The sequence below is a fragment of the Populus trichocarpa genome, chromosome 10, assembly GCF_000002775.5.
Source record: "Populus trichocarpa isolate Nisqually-1 chromosome 10, P.trichocarpa_v4.1, whole genome shotgun sequence".
In the NCBI taxonomy this organism is placed as follows: Eukaryota; Viridiplantae; Streptophyta; class Magnoliopsida; order Malpighiales; family Salicaceae; genus Populus; species Populus trichocarpa.
Window position 1 is genome coordinate 18,256,142 of NC_037294.2, and position 18,558 is coordinate 18,274,699.

General features: G+C 36.6%; 4 protein-coding genes across 4 annotated transcripts; 3 read left to right on the plus strand and 1 right to left on the minus strand.

Moving 5' to 3' along the window:
- Positions 1 to 273: 273 nt before the first annotated feature.
- LOC7474417 (inactive receptor-like serine/threonine-protein kinase At2g40270) lies at positions 274 to 5,571 on the plus strand. Its single transcript, XM_002315107.4, has 9 exons — positions 274 to 522; positions 629 to 770; positions 1,529 to 1,600; positions 1,692 to 1,835; positions 1,919 to 2,059; positions 2,348 to 2,769; positions 3,157 to 3,356; positions 3,768 to 3,900; positions 4,551 to 5,571. Exons 1-9 carry the CDS (start codon positions 426 to 428, stop codon positions 5,147 to 5,149), a joined length of 1,950 nt encoding a protein of 649 aa, XP_002315143.2. The 5' UTR covers positions 274 to 425; the 3' UTR covers positions 5,150 to 5,571.
- Positions 5,572 to 6,311: 740 nt separating this feature from the next.
- On the plus strand, positions 6,312 to 7,261 carry LOC7481329 (non-classical arabinogalactan protein 30). The gene has a single exon (XM_002315108.4). The coding sequence runs from the start codon at positions 6,548 to 6,550 to the stop codon at positions 7,085 to 7,087; it is 540 nt and encodes a 179-aa protein (XP_002315144.1). The 5' UTR covers positions 6,312 to 6,547; the 3' UTR covers positions 7,088 to 7,261.
- Positions 7,262 to 7,604: 343 nt separating this feature from the next.
- Positions 7,605 to 10,996, minus strand: LOC7490314 (uncharacterized). Its single transcript, XM_024610567.2, has 5 exons — positions 10,679 to 10,996; positions 10,450 to 10,594; positions 10,008 to 10,165; positions 9,081 to 9,165; positions 7,605 to 8,992 (listed from the first exon to the last, which is right to left on the minus strand). Exons 1-5 carry the CDS (start codon positions 10,777 to 10,779, stop codon positions 7,775 to 7,777), a joined length of 1,707 nt encoding a protein of 568 aa, XP_024466335.1. The 5' UTR covers positions 10,780 to 10,996; the 3' UTR covers positions 7,605 to 7,774.
- A 3,738-nt stretch (positions 10,997 to 14,734) lies between these two features.
- Positions 14,735 to 18,558, plus strand: LOC7474418 (uncharacterized). The gene is made up of 4 exons (XM_002315109.4): positions 14,735 to 15,301; positions 15,962 to 16,447; positions 17,390 to 17,899; positions 18,192 to 18,558. The coding sequence occupies exons 1-4, from the start codon at positions 14,807 to 14,809 to the stop codon at positions 18,273 to 18,275; spliced, it is 1,575 nt and encodes a 524-aa protein (XP_002315145.1). The 5' UTR covers positions 14,735 to 14,806; the 3' UTR covers positions 18,276 to 18,558.

Here is an 18,558-nt window from a genome sequence, read left to right on the forward strand (position 1 = left end):
TTTTTTTTATTTAGAAGTATTGTTGAGGTTGTTTTTTAAAATGTTTTTAATTTAAAAATATATTTAAAAAATTATAAAAAAATAATTTAAAATAAAAATAAATCAAAGTTTATTAGAATTCGGAGCAAGCACAACACCAAACAAGGTTACAGTAATTAGTAAGAAGCAAGTCTTTGCGGGACCTGAAGGGCTCCAAAATTAACAGCAAGTCCTTTTGACATTTTACAGCAGTAAAAAACAAGTCCAATACCAGAAATTTTAAAGAGGGAGAGAGAGAAGCAGCAGCACGCGTTCTCAAAATCAAAAGCGGCTTCAATGGGTCTAAGAACGCACGCGAGAGAGAGGACAGTTTTTGAATGTTTTATTTCTTATTTCTTCATTAGTCTTAACAATTAATCAATACAGCTCGTGTGGGTGCTGTTCTCATGGAGATCAAGAACTGGAAATTCAATCGGCTTGGAGTTGTAATCCTGTTTTTGCTATATCAAAATTTGATTCTCTGCTCTTCACTTAATGAAGAAGGTAAGTAAGTGGTTTTATGCCTGTGTTGTCCTCGGCTAATTTCTGGAGGAAGTATTGGAACAAGTGAGATAAAGAGCGGTTGTGTTTGTTTGTTTGGATGATGCAGGTATGGCGTTGTTGAGGTTGAGAGAGAGGATTGTGAGTGATCCATACGGTGCGTTGAACAGCTGGAAAATGGATTTTGGAGAGATTGATCATTGTTCCTGGTTTGGTGTTGAGTGCTCTCATGATGGCAAAGTTGTCGTTTTGTAAGTATTTTTAGTGCTTCTGACTTTTCTTTTATGTTCTGGTTGGTTTCTGAGAAAATTTAGGAAAATCAAGGAATTCGGAAGCATTTGGAACTCAAGACTTACTAATTTAGTTTTTTTTTTTTCAGACTTCAAGGTTACTTAAAATTTTGGATGTTAAAATTTGTAAATTGTCAACTTTGCTATGATTAGCTATGTAATTAATCGAGTAAATCAGTGATGAGGAACATGCATCAATATTTCTGAAGTCAATCTCAATCTGTTGTGGTGGTTGTTTAGCAGTTTCAACGGGTGGTGTAATGATTTATATCTGTTCAAGTTGAGAAGTTGTGTATTGATTTATTTCGTTTGAAGTGGATTATTGCAATCTTTTTGAAAACTTTGTTAGAAAATCAAGGGATTCTCTTTATTTTCTTTGGGCTGCTGCTAAATATCATGTTTGATGTGTTTTAAGGAGACGTAGAGGTTCGAAGAATTACAAGGACCAATGACCGGTTAACATAAATAGCTTTCTTTACTTGAAATTTAGCATTTCTGATCCATTTCAAAATATGATCAGTTTTCTGTTTTATTCTTGTTCGACAGTCAAGAAGAAAATATAACTGTTTGCTGTTGCATTTACATGCAAATGTTCTCTTGGAGCGGTTCTTATTAGTTCTCTATTAAGGGAGAGGAGCTTTGATTGCATGTGGTCATACGCTCTGTAAGATTATTTTTAAGTTTTTGTTCTAAAGACGAGTTTGTCATATAACATGCAGGAACTTGAAGGATCTTTGTCTTGAAGGAATGCTGGCACCTGAAATCACAAACCTTGTCCACATAAAGTCTATGTGAGTATTCATTAGGTGACTGATATTTAGAGCCCTGCTGTTTTATGTTATAAATGTTCACCGTTCTCATTGTCTTAATGTTTAATTGCAGTATTTTACGCAACAACTCATTTACGGGGATCATTCCTGAAGGAACTGGAGAGCTGAAAGAGTTGGAAGTGCTAGATTTTGGGTACAATAACTTCAGCGGACCACTTCCACTTGATCTTGGCAGTAATCTTTCCCTGGCAATCCTGTGAGTGTCAAACAATTTTTGTGATCACCAAGGTTAACTTCTGCTTCTAACAGCATATTAACTTATTTTCTATCTATTTTTAGTCTGCTGGACAACAACGAACAACTCAGCAGCTTATCGCCTGAAATTCAACATTTGGATATGCTTTCTGAATTTCAAGTGGATAAGAACCAGTTATCTAATGCAGTTAAAGGTTCATCCTGCAACAAAAGATCTATCACATGGTATGTCACTGTCATCAACTTGATGATATTCTCTAGTGGGATATTGCTCTGGTTGTCTGGGGTAAATCCCAGGATAGCGGTCCTAACGAGGTTCATGAATGGGCTTCCTCTATAGACCATGGGATGAAATTTCTTCAGTGTCAATGACATTGAAGGGACCTTCGTTTGTCATACCTTTGACTTTTTCTTGAATTTATTTTGTGTTTCTTAATGTTCTTTGTACATAATATTATGTCTGCTCCATGATCTTATTGTATAATACCTTTTTTTTTCCCCAATGTTTGGCAGGAATGCTGCCCATACAGAAAATGCAGTTCACAGACGACAGATGCAAAACAACCATAAACTCTTGCCTTCGACACCACCATCTCCAAAACCTGCAACACCAACTGTAACTTCTCCTCCTCCTCCTACAATGACTTCCCCTGCACCAACTCCAAGTGAGCCATTTGGAACTTCCTCTGCTCCAGATGGTTCTGCTTCACCTTCCATTTCAGCACCAGCTCCTTCTAACTCAAGTGTTCCCAGAGTAGCATTTGAATCTTCCCCATCAAAAAAACATCAGGGTCCAATCATAGCTGGAGCTGTAGGGGGCACCTTAGTTATTCTCGTTTCAATCATCAGTATATATATTTGTAAAATCAATAAGGTTTCTGTCAATCCTTGGGCCACAGGATTGAGTGGACAGCTTCAGAAAGCATTTGTAACTGGTATGTCTTTCTTCTTGGTGAAATAATTAAGAGGTATTTATTAGGACTTCATTTCCAAATTGAAAACAATTAATTTCTTGTCAGTACATCTATTCAGTTAATATATTATATGAAAACCTGAACAGGATAATCTGGATAATGATGTCGGATTGGACTTAGTTTACTTAATTTGGTGAATTCTTTGATGCTTTGTGATAATTACTGTCGATATTTTTGTAATTGTTATCATAGATGTTGCACCCTGGACCACCTGCATGTGCTAGAGAAAGCGGGTCCACATCCTTTTGTGTCTCTGTTTCCTTTCCCCATCCCCTTTAGCGTTGCATGCTTCCATGTTCATGTTTTGACCTTGTCTTTGTACTAACATAATTCAGATTTTCATTTCAGGTGTGCCAAAGCTTAAGAGATCTGAGCTTGAAGCAGGTTGTGAAGATTTTAGTAATGTAATTGGTTCTTCACCAATTGGCACACTATACAAAGGGACTTTGTCCAGTGGAGTTGAAATAGCCGTGCTAGCTGTGGCCTCTGTCGCAGTAACTTCTGCCAAGGATTGGTCAAGGACCCTACAAGTTCAGTTTAGGCAGAAGGTAATTTACGAGTAACTACCGTTTAACTATGTGCCTGTATGGAAATTATCGATGTGACTGTTAATTTTCAGAAATGTTGTTGATTTTTAAAATAATTTTAGTTAAAAAATATATTAAAAAAATATTTTTTTATTTTTAAAAATTAATTTTAAAAATTAACAGATTAAAATATCTAAAAATATTAAAAAAAATATTAATTTATAATAAAAAATAAAATAAAATAAATTTATTTAAAAAAAAACATTTTAAAAACACAAATACAAGCAGTACTTATACTTTAAAAACTACTTTAAAAACTAGAAGCTATAATTTATAGCTTTTCAAAAATCACGGCCACAACTTTCCCAAATGAACCCTATGCTTATGCCGTGGTCTGGCATTTCCTAATTCTTTTCACATTTTATGCTTCAGATCGAGAAATTATCAAAAGTGAACCACAAGAATTTTGTTAACCTTCTCGGGTACTGCGAGGAGGAGGAGCCTTTCACAAGAATGATGGTATTCGAATATGCTCCAAATGGGACACTCTTCGAGCATTTACACGGTGAGTGAGAAAACATTTGTGTTCGGCATCTTTATAGCAGACCGCATACCAAAAATAAAGATCAGTTGGCTGCTTTCCATTTGTTGTTGAGATTCGTTAATTTAAAAAACACAGTTAATCGTTCTAAATCAATGTGCATAGTTAATACAAAAAAATCATGAAGAATATCTTAAAACAAAAGATGATTGCAACTTTTGCCTGGTTAATCTTCCTGTTAAAACTATCGTACTTTCAGTTTGACCCATTCTGATTAGTATGAATAATGCATTGATTTTCTTTTGTTTTGTTGTATCTTCCATGATCCTGGATCGAATCTTCATATGCAAATTATGCACTAACCCCCTATCTTGAGAAGATAGAGAGCAGGGAAAATTATTGTTGATTAAACAGAGTGCAACTTTAGGGATTTCTTTTTCTCTTTCATGGTTTTCCACACTTGGTGAATAAGAGATTGAGTTTGCTGCACTGTTAGGTTTTGGAAGATTTAGGCACTTAGGATCGAGTTGGCCACTGGGTCAGGCATTTGAAAATTATAATCTATATTGAGTTCTGCCCCTAGAAAAAGAAAAGCTCTCTCTCTGTCTCTCTATTTCCTTTGTGTTTAGTTTTGTTGTATATTTTACATCTCATTATTAAGTTTCATCCTGCAGTTAAAGAATCGGAGCACTTGGATTGGGGAATGCGGCTGAGAATCGCAATGGGCATGGCTTACTGCCTTGAGCATATGCACCAGCTGAATCCACCAATAGCTCACAACAACCTGAGCTCTTCAGACATCTCTCTAACTGAGGACTACGCATCCAAAATCGCAGATTTCACTTTCTCAAACAACATAATTGCAACTGAGATGGAACTATCTAGCAAGAAGCTCCCAGATCTGCCGTTGGCTTGCCTGGAAAATAATGTTTATAATTTTGGTGTCTTGTTATTTGAAATGGTTACTGGTAGGCTTCCATATTCAGTAGACAATGTCTCACTCGAAGACTGGGCATCAGACTATTTGAGAGGGTACCAGCCCCTTAAGGAAATGATAGATCCAACTCTGGACTCCTTCGACGAGGAGAAGCTGGAGAGAATTGGTGAAGTAATACAATCTTGTGTGCATCGGGATCCAAAACGAAGACCGACAATGAGAAACGTCACTGCAAGATTAAGAGAGATAACTGCACTGACACCAGATGCAGCAATCCCAAAACTTTCTCCTCTTTGGTGGGCAGAGCTTGAAATTTTGTCCACGGAAGCTAGCTAAAATACGAGCAGGCTGTAAGTATGAGCTCCAATTTTTTCGTTGTTTTTAGTAATTGAGGCACAAAACCAGTTGCCTGTAGGCTTGTCGCCCTTGTACCTACCATAGGCAAGGGAGACTGGTTGCTTGTATATAACGGAGTGGCCATCTCTCGCTGTCTCTGTTTTTCTTTTCTTTTTTTCCTGTCTTGGTTCCATTTCTTTCTTTTTTTGGTTGGAAATTGGCTGGGTAAAGCTCAGCATGGTGGCTTTCGGTCTTCCTAGTGGATTCTGGTTACTTTTCCAAAAAGGGGTGGACAGATTTCTTGTTTTTCTGGGTTGGATACAAGATGGAAGGGCTGAAAATTCATCCATGTAACCAAGGGCAAAAAAGGTTATTTGTCTAATTTCAACAGTGCTCTGTAGAAGAAAAGGAGGTTGATGAAAGTCTCTCAGACCTATTATAATCAGCGACCACAACCAGAATATATTTTCATGTTCAGCTTTCCCAAAATGCATTAAAAAGATAAAAACAATGAAAAATAAAACAAAATAAAACAGAAACTAGATGGAGGAGAATGTATTTGTTATTCTAGAATTACAAATATATTATTAATCTTTATGGACCGCACGTTCTACAGCACAACCACAAACAGCAGGCCTCAGTCCACAGTCCTTTGAACATATTTTATAGAATGATAAAACTAATAATTTTTTGTATCGATTTCAATCTTAAACTTTCAAAAGAAAATTAATCAACACGTTTATAGTTCAACCATATTTTCATCCAAATTATACACCTTTTTCTATAAGCGATCACATTATTTTATAAACAAACATAACATTTTTAAGCGATTCTAATAAGAATCTTCAATTGAGAAATTAAGATAATTTGAAAGTAAATTGATACAAAAAATAGTTCAACGATACTTATGATATATTTGAGGTTTACTCTTTATAGAAGGAACATCGAACTTGTTAAAAATGGACAGGCCGGTGAATCCTCAAGAATCATCGTGTTCGAACAAGAAGTCTAGGGTTCGAACCATAGTTGCATTCTGTTTTTTAAGCAAATAGAGGTAAAAAAAATAGATCCCCATGCTCTTCAGACACAAGGACGACATTGCATAAATCTCTCTCACGGAACAGGAAAAAAAATATAAGGTGTATTTTTTTTTGTAAATGAAAGAGGAGGAAAGTGGCCTTCACGTTAACATAAGCTTCAAGGGAAGTTGGTAGCTAACATGCTGCAGCTTAGGAGTCCTCACGTCAATCAAAACCTTCAAACACCAAATATTATCGTGGACCGTCAAATTCCCAAAGCTTATAAATACGGACCTCTTCAAATCTACCTTCACACAACTACAAAACACTTTTGTTCTCTGCTTAGTCTCAAATACTCTGCAATAACCACCACAAGAATATGGCAAGCAACCAGCTCACTATTGTCATCTGCTCTCTCTTGCTTCTTCCATTAGTCTTCCCTTCAACAGCTGCCTATAATGAAACTGCTCCAACCAAGCCGATAGAGAAGAAGGTCGATGTGGTGGTTGAAGGCATGGTCTATTGCCAAAGTTGTAAGTATTCTGGATCATGGTCTTTGACAGGGGCTAAGCCAATCCCTTCAGCTAAAGTCAGTGTCATTTGCAAAAACTCCAATAAACAAGTCACTTTCTACAAGGCATTTGAAACTGATGCGTATGGTTACTTCTATGCAAATCTTGATGGCTTCAAGATGAGCAATATTGTTTTGGACCATCCCCTCCATGGTTGCCATGCGAAGCTTGTTTCATCTCCTCTTCCAAACTGTAGCCTCCTCTCCAATATTAACTATGGACTTTATGGTGCTCCACTTAGATTCAAGAACAAGGTGCTGCGAGGAACTCACTATGAAGTTGTGATCTATGCTGCAGGCCCCTTGGCTTTCCGTCCAGCTCAGTGCACTCCAGAATCTCATGTCTGATATAACTGTCCTGCCACTTTTCTTTTAGTTCGTGATCAATCTTCGTTTTGGTTTTGATTCTGTTTCGTTCCCTCTTCTATTGGTTTTAGCTGTCATCCAGGAATGGTGGCAACTTGTTCTATTTCTTCAACGAATTGAATTTCCTCTGCATGAAGTGTTACACGTTAGCTATTACATTGTTGTTTAGTTATTTCTTTCTCTAGGCTGCATTTGCAAACATTTTAAGGACACAGATCACTGCACGATGCAGATGAATACGATCAATCTTCATTTTAGTTTTTATGCTTGCTTTGTTCCCTCTTCTGTTGATTTTAGCTGTGTCATCCAGTAATGGTGGCAATATTTGTTCTATTTCTTCAATAAATTGAATTCCCTTGCATAAAGTGTTACATGTTAACTTTCACTGTCGTTGTTCAGTTATTTCTTTCTCTAGGGCCTTTGCTATACTTGCAGACATTATAAGGACACGTATAACTGATCACTGCACGGTACAGATGAATATGAGCTGCAACAGAGATTGGAATAAAGATAGTGCAGGCACACACTACATCACATTTAAAGATCTTAACATGAAGCAAGATCGTCAAAATTTTACAAATTCAAGCACAAGGGCATTGTTGTGGTATATCACAACACAATAAATAAGCTACAAAGTGAAACCTTACGTGCCACTAATAATAGTTGTTCCTAAAAGTCCAATAGCTTTCCAAACATTTTATTTATGTCATCCATTGCCTCTTTTGTAAACGCTGTCGGCTCAAACAAATCTCTGTTGCTTACTCTGGATGACCTGGGTGGTGGCTGTCCTTGTAGATGCTCTGAATCATCATCAGGAAGTATTGTAAACCCACAAAGATCTTGTTTCCTAACAGGGGCTTTATCTTGCTTCTTTGGTCTCTTGGTTCTTATAAAATCTATTGGCTTCCCAAACATGTTATTAATATCATCCATAGCCTCCTTCAAGTTAATTGTAGGGTCTACTAATCCATGGTGGCAAACATTTTCCACCTCCGGCTCATCTAAGATGGTAGACCCAACGAACCTGTGAACAACTGTATCCTCTCTAAGTTTTATTCGAGGTGAGCTCTCTGAATTCATATAATCAGAGCTTTCAGATGGAAGATCCTTCGGACTTGGGAAGACAAAAGCATTTAAAGGTAAAATGGATGAGCAAGAACCGTCTGCCAGATTCTGGGTCTTACTCTCCTCCAATTTATTATCATAAGTTCTGTCGCCATTTTCATTGCTTTCTTCATCATCAATGAATATTTGGAATGGTTCTTGGTGAGTCTGGGGGATTTGAGCTCTACCATGCACCATCAGGGAAATACCCGCTTCTTCTTTTTGAAGTGATGAATCAGTTCCACTGTCCAAGTTTTCATCAATAAATACATCAAATCCATTGTTCAAACTACACTCTTCTTTTGGTCGACTTATGCGTGATCTATTTACTGGAGAGGTCTCTAAAGGTTCTCGAAACATGCCATTGATGGCATTCATGGCTTCCTTCATATTTATTGTAGGGTCCACCAGTCCATGATGGCAGGCATCTTCTGCTTCTTGCTTTCCAACTATTGCAGTGTCTACAAACTTTACCACAACTGTATCATCACTGTGACGCGTCTTGGCTTCATCCGACTCTCCTATATTCTTTTGCTGCTTGGATACATCTCTCTGTCCAATCTTTTTCACATGTCCCTTCTTCCTGAACAGATCACTACCCAAGCCATCTTCACGTGAATTTCCTGAAACCCCAACATGGTTAGATTCCTTCATTGGCTTCACATTCTGAGAACTCCTGTCCGGTATCTGTTTAGGCCTATCCTCAATGCTGTATACATTCTCATTGTTCTCTTCAGACTTCCTGGAAGATAGAGGTCTTTTGCCACTTCTTCCTATCTGGCGCTGCAAGATCTCTGTAAAAAGTTAGATAACAGAAGACTTTTACCAATAATGAAGGCAAGCTCAACATCCAAAATAAAAATGAGCATACCTTGATGTTCTTTTTCTTGTGTCTCTCCATGCGATGAAGGAATTGTTCGTATGATTTCTGCAATTCATCAACAGGCTCGGCAAGGCTGTTCAAAAATTATTTTAGATAGTGAATATCGCTTAGGTTCATTTTTCGAAAAAATAAATCACATACCACCCAAAACCATCTAAGGGTTATGAAACATAATGAAATACAGAAGCTACTATGTTAGGAAATGATTTATTTGGCAAGTTGATATTCTTTTTGTGATGCAATAAAGCTAGTAAATTAGCAGTCATAATATATTATCTTTGCATGTTAGAGGTAGATGGTCAAATAATGAATGGGGTTTTCGTTATCACCCAAGTTCACAGTGACGTGTAGCTTGAATCGACCAGGGAGGGAAAAAAAAACAACATATAGCTTCTAGCATTCCCTTTGAATCCAAGAAGCGAAGCCAACCACGTGAACCGAATGCGAATAGTAAGTAAACCAATTACATTCTGTTATCATTTAGATAAGAACAATGCAAGTGCTTAATCAAGCCTGCAGCATCAAATGAAAGGTGAATGTCGCTAAGAAATCCAATTTAAAAGTAAACGAGGCTTTTATCAAAGCTCATAGTAGCAGGTTATCATTTATATAAACGATCCACTCCTTTCTCATAATTTTCAAAATTCTCAGCCTTAAGCCAGCCAGTAAGAGTAAAATGAACCTAAAAAACATATTGCTAATAAAAAAGCATGCCCACTATCTATATGCAGAACTAGGAAGTCACTGAACTGCTATTGGCCTTAATTTTCCAAAAGGTTGCATTACAAAAGCCATGTAACGCTCGTTCCAATGTATTGTAAGCAAGCATTTACTGATAATATCCAGTGATCATAAACATCAAAGGTCATCTTCCATTCAAATATTGAGATGTTTTTTGAAATTCAGTACACTTACTTCTGCACCCCTAAACGGTACATGTTCTCAGCCTCCTCAAAGTTCTTCATCTTCTCGTGATAAAGAGCGTAAGCCTGGTAGAATAATGACCGCTTCGTTCCAATGCTATTCATTTCCATGGTACTCAACAGCGCTCTTGGATCACTCACATAATCCATCTACTCAATCCCATTCAAGATAAACAAATAACCATAAAATACAACTAATCTTTTTAGCATTCAATACCCTTTTATTTTCCTTTTTTAAGCGACATTTTAAATTTCACTTTCTTTTCTGTTGGTCCATTTTACTCAGAAACCAAACAACAGCTGAAAAAACAAAATTGGAAAAGAAACTAAACAGCCCGTGATCAAAATCAGATTTATCAACATGATAATCCAATCTAAAACCCAACAACCCCCAGTTCCCAAAAAAAAAAAAGAGAGACGGGTTTTGAAATTACCAGCTGTAACCAGACACGAAGGTAGCGCGGGTCATTCCTGTAACGCCTATCAGATGCAAAACTCTGCGTGCATTTTTGCAGAAAACGAGGCAGCTTTTGTTTCAGTGCATTCGGAGGCAGGCAATCCTTCATTTTCTTAATCCCCCTGTTTAAGAACAGATAAAAAATTTGATTAACAGAAGCAATATTATTTAAACAGGCAAGGAAAAGAAAGGGAGATTAGGAGTACCGGAGCCAAGGGAGAAGGGGATCATTGCCTGAGTAAGATTTGATGTCTGATATTAAAGAAGAGAAGAGATCATTGTGGGTTGTTGAGTTTTTTGTTTCCATTTTTTCCCGTTTGATTTGGAATTAGAGTTGATTAATGGTGGTGATTTGTTTTGTTGACAGCAGAAGTTGTAAAGGAAGCAAGGATAGGGAAGAAGAGGAAGATGCTCATGGTTTTTGAATTTGGGTGAAATGAGCGCCTCCATGGAAGAATCTGGGTTGACTTGTGTGTGATGCTTGGATTGACAAGATTGGTCTTCCGGGTGTTTTGTGAATACACGTGTAATATATTATCCAATAATCCAGCTTTTATCTTTCATGTGGAGGTATAATAATAAAATCGAAATATGTACTTTATAGGTTTATACTAGTTATCAGACGGTGTTTTGCCGCTGGATAATTAATTTTGGTAAAAAAAATATGCAAGTCTTGTTAAATATATTGTTTTATAATAAAAATTCTACTTATAAATTAAAAAAATTTATACATATATTTAATTAAATAAATTTAGAATATTTTATCCAATAAATATAAAAAAATATTAATTTGTCTATTTAATTCACCTATAAATCAAATAATTTTTTAAAATTGATTAATTCATATATAAATATTATTAACGTGTTTTTTAATAGTTAGTAAAAAATATAATTATGAATAAAAAAAATCAATATTAACATGTAATAAAATATATTAAAAATCATATATATTAAAAAACAATGTTATAATTTCTATAATGAAACATTATTTTCTTAATTTTTATATAATATTTTTAAAAAGAATGTAGAGAAAAAAAATAAAAAATAAGTTATAAAAGAATAATAATAAGAAAAAAATAATATCAATAGACATGTAATGTAAAGTGATAAATATTCAAAGCATAAAAAATAAAAAATAATATTTAAAAAAAAGAAAAAAAAAAGAAAAAACTAAAAAACTATTAAAAAAATAAAGATAAGAAAAAAAATAATAATAAATAAATTAAAAAAATATATTAAAAAAATAAAGATAATTAATAAACTAATTGTAAAATGATAAAAATATATATAAAAAAATATATATAAAAAACTTATTTTATAAAAAATTATATATTTATCACCGGTAAAGAAATTGAAAAAAATTTCATTTGTGCCATTTCACAGTAAAAGATCTTTTCCTTTTAGTATATGTACTGTTCCTCTCTCTCAGCTTCACCTCTCCAGATCCTAAAACCGCTGCTTTTGCCTCCCTCTAGACTTCAACATCAAAGCCCATGATTTCTCCCACGATATCAACAATGCGAGTGCTGTTGTGGGATGAGCTTTTTAATGCAAGGTTAATTGATTTATGCATTGAATTTTTTGCTGTTAAATGTGAGGGTGAATTGGGTTATTATAGAAAATATTGATTCAACATCCAAAATACTACTGAAGGAGGATCCTTTTTCAACATCACAAGTTTTTTTTTTTTGTCTTTGGAGTCTGATAATGATGTTGAGAAAACCAATTATTCCTTTTGTGAGAATTTGAGTCCTAAAGCACAGGCTGTGGTTTCAAAGAACAGAGGAATTGGAAGAGAGTTGTTAGGGTTTTTGAGTTTTTTAAGTCGTAGAAGGATTATGTTTCAAATGTGATTCATTATAATATCGTGCTTCGAGCATTGAGTAAAGCTAAGAGATGGGGTGAATTGAGGCTTTGATGGATGGATATGCCGAAAATGTGGTTTTGCCGACGAATAATATGTTAGATTGATTTGTACAGGAAGGCGGGGTGTCTTAAGGATGCAGCTAAAGTCTTTGTAGAAATTTTGAAATCTGGGGTGGCAATAGACATTATCACTTTCAATACTATGTTGCAATATGTGCTTATGGGTCATCAAGGGAGATTGATAAAGCTTTGAAAACATTCATGAAAATGCAGGACAAAGGCGTAGGCGTTGAACCAGACCTTGTTACTTTTATATTTTCAAGCGTTGTCTTATGTCACCAGGCATTCAGTTCAAACATTTCAAATTTTGGCGGCAGTAAATTCTGGTCATCAATGATAAAGGTCTTTGCCAACGGCTGCTTTTATTTGCTAGGTCTTGTTTGAACTTTGCCGCAGAGATTTTCAAAGGACAAACAGAAGAAAGGATGAAAATAAAGTAATTTTGTTTAAGCCCATAGTCTTACTCAGCCATATATAATTTGAGCCTCGAAAACTGAAATGCATAAACTCCAAAACATTCAGAAAGTTGAACAAGCAACATGAGAATTTGTTATTATTAGAAATTATGTGCAACAGAAAGTAAACAAAATCTCCAAAATACTAATGGGCTAACAAGCTTCATCAGTTCCTAAAGATGCATTCCTATTCATCAAGATTGAATGAAGTTTGAAAGATCTATTCAATTAAGTGCAAAGATCGCACACCTTTTTTTTTTATTTGATTGTATCTCTCGAAGACAAAAAAAAAGAGGGAATTTATCCGAATTTGTTGTCATAATGACTCCCAGGAATTAAACACAGGAAGTTTTCGTTAAGGTTGAGAAGTTCCCATGAACAAAATCTTGGTGTCTTCCCATGTCATTGCAGGAGATTCTGTGTAGACAACATTCCGAGTTCTCATTTTAACCAAGACATTGACAGGAGAGAAAATCTTCTCATATGCCAAATGACTGGAAGCCTTCCAAATTTGATGGTCAAGGATAGCTGTTGCTGAAAAACTGGTGTCCGTAGTCTGCTTCAGTTTTCGTCACTCGTGAATTTTGAACTTGTATGTCTTCTGTGATTCTGGATATCTTGAGAACTTGAAGCTTTTCTTCAGCCTTGAAAATTGCTTAGATGATTTTCACAGAAGATTCTTTTCACTTGAGACTGCCATCTAGATATTAACAAATATTACTGTTAAGTCTCGACTGCCAACACCTCTTTTCGTCATTAAATTCTGAATTTTAACTGGATTATCTCATCGGCCAACTACTCCATAGACATTAGCTAAATAGACATAGCTTTAATTGCAAAGCTTTCTTTGCAATGCGCTCTGCAATAGCAGATTGTGGACTTGCTGTACAAGCACTAAGAAGAACCGTCCCGAGAGATGGGTCATCTCTGCAATCTGCATTCTCTATCAATATTTCTGCTTCTTCTAGCAAACCAGCATGGCCTAAAAGATACATCATGCAATGGCAGAGCTCCATTCCTGGTTTAATGTCATACACCTCATTCATTGCGGCAAAATATTTCAGCCCTTTATCAACCAAAGCAGCATGACTACAAGCAAAAAGAAACCCAACAAAACAAATATAATCAGGCTTAACTCTTCTTCAATCATCTCATCAAATAATTGAAGAACTTCTCCACCTCTTTCATTTTAGGCAAACCTATAAATCATCGAGTTCCATGTTATCTTTCAAATCGACATCCACATAAATATTCTTTATGCAAAATAAAAAAACAACAGCTTTTTGCATAAAAATCACCTAAAGCTGATTATGTGATCACATCTCGCCAATGTTACCTTCTCACAAAAATTCTCACAAAAGGAATAAAGGGTTTTCTCAACATCATTACTAGACTCCAAAGACAAAAACTTGCGATGCTAAAAAAAGGCTCCTCCTACAACAGCACTCGCAATATTGAATCAATATTTTGTCTGATAAGCCAATTCACCCCCACATTCAACAACAAAAAACTCAATGTATGAACCAATTGACCTTATAATAAAAAGGCTCCTCCTACATCAGCATTAGCTAACGATGTTGAAATCATGGGTTTGATGTTGAATTCAAGAGGGAGGCAAAAACAGTGGTTTTTAGATCTGGAGTGGTGAAGCTGAGAGAGGAAGCAACGATTGAGAAGAGTGGTTTTTAAATCTGTAAGAGAGAGCAAAAGAGAAGAAGTCGAAGAGAAGGGTGCATATAAAAGTTGTAGAACACTACAATCTCGGGCCAAGAAAAATTACAATGCTCAACACAATAAACGGCAAAAGTAAAAAGTAAATAAACGCAGTAAAGTAAAAATGGAGTGACGCGCCAACCAGGCACACACACACTACTAGTCGTCCAAGGCACCGTCACTCCTTTACACCTAAAACATCGCCCCCTCTCCCACCTCGCCTCACTCAACTCCCTCACTATGGCAAAACCCGAAGACGACTTGTCCGACCCGGTCGTACGAAACCATAACAATGACGAAGAAGAAGAAGAAGAAGGCGAACAAAACGACGACATCGAGGACGAGGCCGAGGACGAGGACGAGGAAGAGGACAAAGACCTCGAATCCCAAAAGGCAAAGCTCCGAAACAGTTTTCAGAATTTCTTTAGCCGGATACAACACGAATCGGTCCCAATTCGTGTCCACGATGTGGTAATCAAAGGGAACACGAAAACTAAAGACTATTTGATTGAAGCACTAACGGCGTCGCTTAAAGATGCGTCTACTATTCAAGAGCTGTTTGCGGCTTCGAGTGAAGTGAATTTTAGGTTACAAGCGCTTGAGATTTTTGATTCGGTCAAGATCACGCTTGATTCGGGCCCACCGGAGTTGCCTGGCACTGCTAATGTGATTGTCGACGTTGTAGAAACCAGGAGCCCTCTCTTGGGTGAAATTGGTGTTTTCAACAAAGGCGAGGTATAAATTTTGATTATTTTTTTTCTAGTTGGAATTGGCGGTGTTTGGGTTATTGAATAGTGCTGTAATCTGTTTCTTGCAATTTCTTGTGGCTTTGCTTTAGTGACTGCGAGTGAATTTGATAGAAATGTGGGATATTTAGAGCTTGTTGATTCAGTGAGCATTTGATGACTGAATAATGAGGTGCTCGTGTTTAGCGGGAAAATGGGAACAGTTGAAGAGTGGAATTGCATTTATAGAGTTTGCTTGTTTAATTTGATGCTGTGATGCGCATTATCTACCATCTAGGCACTAACAAAACAGCACTTGTGAATTTTGTTTCTATTTTTTGGAATTGTGATTCAGTGCCATGTTTGGTTGCTGAAAAATAGTGGAAATGGAGAGAGAATTTTAACGGACTAACTAGTTTGTGTCGTTCTACAACCATATTAGTGATTATGAGCATGGAATCAGGTATGTTTAGAGTAAGGTGGTTGATGATACACATGTTTAACGTTCTAATTCATTGGGGCATTTAGACAGCTCAAATATTCCGCGTTTGCATAATTATAAAATCTGTTCTGACACGCTGAGTTTGATTCACATTTTTACACTATAATTCAATTTCTCAAGATTCAACAGAAACTAAGGGGTTTCTGAAATTTTAAGTTGGTTTTGTAGGCGTCATCATCATCGTTGGAGGGTACACTAAAGTACAAAAACATATTTGGTTATGGGGATCTTTGGGATGGTGCTCTGGCATATGATTGTGACCGCAAGGCAGAGGTAAGTGCTGGCGTGTTTTTGCCAAGATTCAAAGGACTTGTGACCCCGGTAACAGCACGATTATTCCTGCAATCTCAAGACTGCCTTAAGTTTTCCTCTTTCAAAGAGCGATCACTGGGGCTCTCTCTTGGATTATTCTCAACCCGGAACCATGACTTGGTGTACAATCTTGCATGGCGTACCTTGACAGATCCATCACGAATGGCTTCGAGTTCAATAAGGAGGCAGCTTGGTCATGGTTTACTTTCATCTTTGAAGTACACATTTAAGATTGACAGGAGAAATTCACCTCTGAGGCCAACACATGGATTTGCTTTTGTTTCTAGTACCCAAATTGGTGGCCTTGCCCCTGATAGTCGTAGCTTACGATTTTTGCGCCAGGTTAGATACTCATTTCATGTTTGATCTTCTGGTTTTCCTTGTAGCTCTTCTATTCAGTTCTTTCAAGCATTATTGTTTCCTCACTTTGCTGCTACTTTTTGGCCGTATACAGGATTGCTCTGACTGCCTTCATTGCTTATGCCTCTCCATCTATCCATGTGTCATCTGTTTTTACAGACAGTTTTCTTTTACCAAATAGAAAATAAATGTCTATATGGTGTTTTGAATCTCAATTCTGTGGGATTAGATCATACTGAAATGTACACTTGTTTTTCTCACATGCCAGCCTTTTATTTACTGGAAAAGCTCTGTTGGCCGCTTATTATTCCTCACAGTTATGGACAGCTTGTAATTTTCTTATTTGTTAACAATAACTCACAACTTTATAAACTTTTCTCCCTGCATTTCTGAAACTTTCTCATTCATGATTTTGGCATTGAAAATGATGGCCATCTGTTGTAATTTAATGCAAGCTATGTTTATGAGGTGTTCTTTGAGCTTTTGTTGGGGCTGGCTTTGCATTTTCCAGGAGAAGCCAACAAAACTTGAAAGCTAACTTGTAGTTTTCATCATTTCAAATTCATGCACAAGGCTTTGCTCCTCAACCTATGTTGGTTGACTAGTTGATGGAGCAAAGATTATTTGTTATTGTATGTTACTTGAAAATATTTTGTGTCTCGTGTTTATTGAGCTGTATTTTTGGACAACAAGCTATTTCTCATTAATATATCATACTGGAAGCGTGGTTACATGCGCGTGCGCGGCTGTATTTTCTACAGGCTCTTTTTTAAAACAAACTGGTCAATTTTATGCCTACTGCGTTGACCATGTTGATCTATTGGATACCTGATTAAATATGAGATGCCTTTTTTTTGTACCAACTCCATTGCTTACATTTTTAATTCTCTCGTGGACTTTCCATTCTGTTCTTACTTAAAACAGGAGCTCGATCTTCGTTGTGCTATACCTCTTGGATTTTACCGTTCTGCACTGAACTTGGGGATATCTGCTGGTGTTGTTTTTCCATGGGGATCTGGATTTTCAAGCATGCCTTCACCACTGCCAGAAAGATTCTTCCTTGGTGGCAACTTATCTCCAGTTTGCACTTTGGGTGGCCCGACATCATTATGGGGGTTTAGGACAAGAGGTCTGGGCCCTACTGAGCCTCGAAGGCAATTTCGAAGTAACCCAGCCAATGAGAACACTGATTCTGGAAGGGATCATCTTGGAGGAGATCTTGCTCTTGCTGTGTTTGCAGATTTTTCTTTTGATTTTCCATCAAAGTGGTTAAGTGCAAAAGGAATCCATGGACACTTTTTTGTATCTGCTGGGAATGTCGAAAAACTAACTGAAAATGCATACCGGAATTTTTCTTTACGGAAGTTCACAGAATCATTTCGTAGCTCTGTTGGAGTTGGAGTTGTTATTCCTACAAATCTCTTCCGAATGGAGGTCAGTAATCTTTTTTTGCCCCCCATTATGTAACTAAGAAATCGAAGTTTTATGGGCTGTATAATTGTAGTTGTAGAGCGCAATCCTATTGAAACAGTGGGTGGTTCAACATCAAAAAATTTAATTGTCAGGAAAACGTGAAAGCTATCTCATCAAATAACATGGTGTACTATTGCACGAGTTTCATACAGCATAGCATGAAAATTGTGTTGTTATCTCCTGTTTTAATTTTTTTTTTCTACAAGACCTTGGCTAGGAATTTCGTTTCTAATGAGCTTGATTTTGTTGCCAGTTGAATTATTGCTACATCTTGAAGAAATTTGGTGAGGACTGTGGCAAGTCAGGGTTCCGTGTCAGCTTCGCTTCTCCCTCATAGGTGGCTGAGTTTCTTTTTTTCTCTTTTATATGCTTTTGACACTGCAAAGAAAATTTCACATTAGACAGCCTTCATTCTTTGTTTCAAATGTAACTTCGATCGTGCAAAGTCAGTGCGGAATTTTACGGTGCACAAAAAGAGAGGAATAATATGATAAAAACGAAACAGTGACCTAGGCCGTATGTTTCAAGGTGTTCCATGAAACCTTTGAGCGTTCCAATTTCAGACATGATTTTGCAGAGGATCTGATTATCCTGTTTGTCATTATAATGTGATTTTTATC